Source organism: Aedes aegypti, chromosome 1 (assembly GCF_002204515.2).
Source record: "Aedes aegypti strain LVP_AGWG chromosome 1, AaegL5.0 Primary Assembly, whole genome shotgun sequence".
Taxonomy (NCBI): domain Eukaryota; kingdom Metazoa; phylum Arthropoda; class Insecta; order Diptera; family Culicidae; genus Aedes; species Aedes aegypti.
Window position 1 is genome coordinate 81,784,373 of NC_035107.1, and position 7,002 is coordinate 81,791,374.

General features: G+C 38.7%; 1 protein-coding gene across 1 annotated transcript in view; it reads left to right on the forward strand.

Annotated features, from left to right (window-relative positions):
* Positions 1 to 6,651, forward strand: part of LOC23687488 (metabotropic glutamate receptor 1) — an 85,952-nt gene extending 79,301 nt beyond the window's left edge. The window contains exons 10-11 of the mRNA XM_021841098.1: positions 4,513 to 4,645; positions 4,702 to 6,651. Of these exons, the coding sequence (XP_021696790.1) occupies positions 4,513 to 4,645; positions 4,702 to 6,338 (1,770 nt within the window). The 3' untranslated portion in view covers positions 6,339 to 6,651. The remainder of the gene's footprint in view (positions 1 to 4,512; positions 4,646 to 4,701) is intronic.
* Positions 6,652 to 7,002: the final 351 nt, after the last annotated feature.

Genomic DNA, 7,002 nt, shown 5'->3' on the forward strand with positions numbered 1-7,002 from the left:
CCCGTCACCGACCGTAATGAGAGTTGTCGCCGGCATAATTAATGAGACAAAGACGCGATGAGCAGTGGTGGTATCTACAAAGAAGAGTGTGTAGCACTTCGAGGACACTAAAATCTCCATTTACGTAACTTTCTATCCATTTTTGTGCAAAGGAATTCTTGGATAACTTGGAAGTCTTTAAACGCAGAAAGAATATATTTTCATTTGCCTATATGGGTGAAAATGATGTTCAGAAACTTTCAAGAGATCTTTAGTTACGCTTGTATATCTGAAGACCTGCTTCCCACGGAGTCCGCTGACCTAGAATAGGTACTGTAGTAGGCTGATGTACTAGTAGGCCAAACTAGCATGTTGGGAAAATAGATGTCATTCTTGATTGTTTACTGATCCATAATAAACCTGTTTCACGGAACATTACATTGGCGACGAGTTTGCAACGTACCCAAAGATTCAGTATTATAATTTCATAAAACTTCGTGTGTGTGGCTAAGCAAAGAATAATTAGAACACAAATAACAAAAGTAACCTAGCAGTGACTGTGAATAGGAATATATAATAAAACATGCAGTGGATCTATGGAAAACTGACAAAGGAAAATATCGGTGAGGTTTAATTGTTTCTAATGTGTTTAAACTCGGTGGGTAAATGTAAATTAATTCAAAGAAAAAAAAAAGATGTGATAACTACTACTATTCGTCAGAATCAGTGTATTGTATAGTTATGTTGAAAAAAATGCTAATTACGTTAATGTTCCTATGCATGAACGCTAATGCCAATTCCTCCAGCGGTAAGCTTAGCTCGTGTACGAACGGAGGAAATGTTTCTTGAGGCTTGAAAACATGAAATGTCAAAACGTCAACGACAATAAACGTTTCGGTTTACAACAAATGTTACCAACACAAATTGATTTGCTATTTTACGTTGTTTTAATGTTTAATTACAAATGAAAAACTTGAATGCTTATCACGTTGACCCAGTGGAAAACTAGGAAATGAACTATAACGATACTGTTGCTCATGAGTTCAACAAGCAGGTATTTTAATAGGGCTGGATTAATGTCTATATCTGAAGTAAAATGTAGTATTTTTACGACAGATGAAACTCAGTTCATTACCTAAGAAGATAACCTTTTAAGAAGTTTAAGAAGTTGCCTCTATTACAATCGAAAATGTTTCATGTCATATAACTAATTATGAAATAATCTCATCGAAATTTAAGAATTTGTCACCTCAATATAATATTTTAAATAACTTTTATTATGTTTTTTCCTCAAACAGTTATCAATTGGAAATGTAATTGTTGCATGACAGTTTGACTAACTAAATACACCAATAATATAATACAGTAAACGAATACTCAATATAAATTAAACAAAACTTTATTTGAACAGTATAAAATTTTAGTTTCAAATTAATGAATGAAAATATGATTTTATCTTATTAGACAAATTGCTAATTAAAAATAAAAATTATTAGTGTATTCAACACTAAGGTTAAGTGAAACAGAAACTGAAGAAAATGATAAAGAGAACTATGTTCGCACCGCGAGTGGCCAAAGGACAATCCAGCATGTATACCTATTTTCGATTCAAATGATCGATGTTCAGATAGACCGGACTAGATTGATATTTTGGTATTGTAAAGATAGGTCAACGACCTCGACAAATCTGATGTTTCCGATCCAATGTTGATAGATTGTATATTAAGGACAAATAATGCAAGTTTTTATTATTCCAAATGCTTTGAGCGCGTTGTCCTTAAATCAACAAACATAAATCCATTCTGACTTAACACCGAGAAATTGTCAAAAGAAAAAAAATATTCGATGAAACGTGTGTAAAAAGAAACGTCTGTTTATTTGTATTGAGATATCAAGATACATAAATGTATATTTTTCGCAAAGGAAACTTCCCTGACTTCCCTTTGCATAGAGTATCATTGTACCTGCCACACGAAATACGAATGCTAAAATGGCAATTTTGGCAAAGAAAAGCTCTCAGTAAAAAAAAAACAGTGGAAGTTCACATCGAACACTAAGCTGAGTAGCATGCTCTGTACCAGTAGAGACGTAATGCCAAGAAAAAGATGTTTATACATTTATTGAAACTCAAGATAGAGCTTAAACATAGACATTATATATGATACATAATATGATGGTTTAAATATCAAAGTGTTACAATAATGACAAACTGTTGAACAGGTTTGTTGCCATAGAATAAAATTCAGGTTCGACGTGAACAGTCTACAGTACGATACGAAGCAAATCAGATATGATATGTGTGTTTGATGAAAGTGATTAAGGCTAAGTAGCCCGTCATTCGTTTTGGAATCAATGTTGATATTGAAGCTCGTTATTTCAAAGTAATAAAACTCAGTCCATGTAATGAATACTCTTACGGAAAAATAGCGCTATATGTGCTTACATACAGAAAGTATACTGATACTTTTTCAGCTACATCTCTGCAATACCAACTGATCCTCTTTAATTCTTCAATTGTGACAAGATGTAATAACAATCATCAAAGACGCGTACGAAATTCAATGACGGCCTATTTCGCCTTGAGAGAATTATGCAGAGGTTTAAAAAAAAAAAAATATCAGTCCATTTAAATATTGAGGGCGAATAGTTTCTAAGGCTATTTGATCAGGAACAAATGTAGGCAACTACGAAGCGAAGCGAATAGAGTTATAAACGCTATACAACTCCACGGAATTATAGGAAGTTCATAGAACTTCAGTCTAATTCCTAGTAAGAAACGTAGGGAACATTGCGACTGTTCTAGTCCGTTTCTGTATCCAAATAAAGGGGATATAGTTACCCTAGTCTTTTTGAAGTGTGATGGAAGAGGAATGAAGGGAATTACGAATCCTAGTCCATTCTTTTAAACGAAGGGTGTCTTAGAAGACTCCAGTCCGTTGAAGACCGTACGACTCAGTTCATTTGGCATACTATCTAGTCTATCACAAGATGAAGGAAGCAGAATTAGCTTCAGGCCATCTGAAAAAGTGATTAAGAGATATGCAAAGGGAGCAATAATGTTCCAGTCTGTAACAGAAAAGACCAGATGTAGGAGATTCGTCTCAGTCCTTCTGGCAATCCAGTCTACTATGAGATGTAGGAAGAAAGTCTTTGGTCCATCTATAGTAAAGGGATATGCAAAGGAAACAAAAGTGTTTCAGTCTGCAATAGAAAAGACCAGATGTAGGAGATCGATCTCAGTCCTTCTGGCAGTTCAGTCTACCATGAGATGCAGGAAGTATGTCTTCAGTCCATCTATGGTGAAGGAACATGTTCATTTGCTAGTCCAGTCTACCACAAGATGAATAAAGCTCAAGCAACATATAATTTTAGTAACTGCTTATTTGATATATTCATCAGGTGGTAAAGAGACAAAACAGTTAACAAATTTAACACTTCAGTCGTCGCGCTGTTGTATTTTGTACAACACTGTTGAAAAACCCACGCACTTCATTCACAACAGCAGCGTGGTGGTTCTGACGGTGGCAAACGGCGCGACGACTGGAAGGTTAAATACTTATTTGGTTTTATTTCATCTCAATATTAAATTAATAGTTTCATAGTTCTCTGTAGGTTTGAACTGCTTGGATATTACCCTTACAATTCGGTGATTGATTTTAGAAATTAAAAGTAAGTTACGTACACAATGGAAACAGAAGAAAAAGATAACTGAATGATGCTAAGTATACTCTCTAGTTAAAATATTGTGAACGATGCATGTAACATCTTTTGATAAATCATTTCCTCCATATTTAGATATCAAAAATCCAACATGGACTGTGTGGCATTACTCCTTGAAGTGAAAGAAAAGAGTGCTAATGTTATAAACTGTTCTTCATGGCCCATCGATTACCTGGAACCGCCCATCGCTCAATAGACGGATGACGATTTTAATCAGTTTGCAAATAATATAGGAGGTCGATTACAGTAAGCAAACCATACAATGTACCAAAATAGTAGTTAAGTCAATTGATACATTTCAAGAAACAAAAATGATCAGACTTGTCACGTTCTACACAAAGGACATTATTATCTATTTAAAGAAAAGGAGAGATGTAGTAGGCTGATGTACTAGTAGGCCAAACTAGCATGTTGGGAAAATAGATGTCATTCTTGATTGTTTACTGATCCATAATAAACCTGTTTCACGGAACATTACAGGTACCAAGGGAAATTGGTATATCTATTGACATAGAATTTCACAAGCTCTGCCATACAAGTCTTAGTTTTTGTCTAGTTGATGTCAATCTACAGAATTTCATATAAATTTAATTTCGAGTGCGAAAAATACATTAACGTAACACAAAACCTCTTTACGTCAACTTCTATTTACATACCCTCGACCCATCCCATAAGTTGAGACTTCAGTGTAGCATAAGTTGTGCGCTTCAGTAATTACCTGGAGCGGGCAACACTATAAATTCATGAACAAATCAAAAGGGATACCTGAGATAACTTCTTCTTGTTGTTTGATTTCTTTTTTTTCCGGTGTAGAATCTTCAAACTGGAGGGCAGGAGAAGCAATGCTGCTGGGTCTGTGTACCTTGCGAACGACATCAGATTCTGTACAACGAAACTCACTGCCGAAATTGTAAAGCCGGATATTGGCCAGATCTGGCTAAAACGGGTAAGCACGATAATGTATGGTTCCATGTTATCAACTAACTTTAAATTTCTTTGTAGAATGTCTTCTGATTCCGATTGAGCACATGCAGTGGGGAGACACCGAAGCAATCGTGGCCATATCGTTTTCCGTTTTGGGTTTCCTCACGACCGGACTGGTTTTTGCGGTATTCGTACGACACAACGATACGCCCGTGGTCAAATCTTCGACCCGTGAGCTATGCTACTTGATTCTGATGGGGATGATCATATCACACAGCTCTATCTTCGCAATCCTAACCAAACCATCGTCTGGTTCGTGCTTGATGAGTCGAACGTTACCGGGAATTTCGTTTGCGATGATCTATGCTTCGCTCTTGGTGAAAACTAATCGCATTGCAAGGATATTGGCTGGCTCCAAGAAGCGTTTTCCTACCAAGAAACCTAAATTTATGTCGGCGGCTGCCCAATTGGTCATTACTGGCATGTTGATATCAGTTGAGATAGCCATTGCTGTGTTCATGTTGATTATAGAACCGCCAAGTACCGAACACCAGTACCCAACGAGGCAAAGAACTGTACTGGCTTGCAATACAACTCGCATGGGAATCCTGGTACCGCTGGCCTTCATCTTCTTACTCATAATACTTTGTACCTTGTACGCCTGGAAAACCCGAAACGTTCCGGAGAATTTCAACGAAGCCAAGTTCATCGGTTTCGCCATGTATACGACCTGCGTCATCTGGGTAGCCTTCGTTCCCATCTACTTCGGGTCAGAATCCAAGATCATCACCATGTGCATCTGCATTTCGCTCTCGGCCATGGTCACTCTAGTCTTCCTATTCTTCCCAAAACTGTACATCATCCTCATTCGACCGGAGAAAAACATCCGCGCACTCTTTACCACTTCCAAAAGTATCCGATGCCACATCGGTTCGCGAGTAGCTTCGGCTATTTCCCACAAAACCTCCTCTTCTTACTCCAGCGGTCCCGGGCCCCCGGATGATTTCGGCGACTATAGCTTTGACGCACCGAAACCGATCATACGATCGTCATCCTGCCAAACTTCCTTAGAACTACTTAACAAACTTTTGGAATTACAATTCTTTGAACCCGACGGGTCGTCCCCCAAGTCTACCCCAACAACCCGTCAACGAACGCTGTCCTCCACCCTCAAACACGTTCGCTACAGCCTCTCCCCAATGAAGGCCACTGCCAAGAAAACTCCGAACCCCGATAAGCGCCTGCTAGTTCCTGAAGTTGATCTTCTACAAATGGCAAACAATAACACCACACGTAGTAACAACAATCTTCCCCAAAGTGACCGACGAACGGTCACCTTCGATTACTCTCGTAAGGCCTCCATCAGCGACCCTAGCGATCAATCGGAAAGCTCGTGCTACCACTGCGCCCAACTAGAAACAGTTCGCCACAAGTACGACCTTATTGATACCAGTGATCGCACAGCAATCACACCGCAACAACCCAATGGATCGGTTTATATGATCCACCAAGGTTCCAACGGAACGACGACAACCCTGGGAAAGGCATACGGTAATGGCGGGAAGTACGCGAAGACAATGATCAGCGAAGAAAGTCTGTCGGAGTGCTCAATCAGTACGCTGTCGGAGTCGTGCGACTGCAAGTACAAGAGTATCACCATCAAGCTGCCGAAACCGGGAGTGGCCCAACCTCAACAGCAAGTTATGTACTTTTGATGGACCAGACGGATGAATTTATAGGGCAAGTTGAATAATTCGTTATGAGGGATTTAAACAATTCAGCTCAATTAGTGTCGGTTGAAAGCATTTTGTTTGAGCACGAGAAGAACATGTCAACGATTCGGTTTATCTCATTTGAACCCCTGATTGTACATGAACAAAACTTTCCTTTCGGCTAGATTGGAATCAAGTAACCTTCTTTACTTAGATATACTTACGTTTCATGCATATGAGCAATACTCGCTGAAACCAGGCCGCAATCAGCACATATCGTAAGAATTCCAATTTTATGTCACTCATCGCTAGCATATGCCTACACTAGAGGGTAGTCGTTTCGGTTTTCTCAAAATTGTAGACCCCTCGTACGCCAACTAGCTAAATAGTTTGCGAAAAAGCCCATTTTTTGATAAATATTCTCAAACTGTTTTGCTCGCTGGCGTACGAGGGATCCACCAATGTGAGAAAATCGAAACGACCACCCTGTAGCGATGAGCAACATAAAATTGGAATTCTGACGATGTGTGTCGATGGCGGCCTGGTTTCAGCCTTTATTGCTCATATGTGGGGATTTTTTTTTATTATCGTACAAATTGGGCCGAAGGGTCTCAGATTTTCATGAAATTTTTCCACAGGCAGGGCTCATGGATATATGAATAAAAAA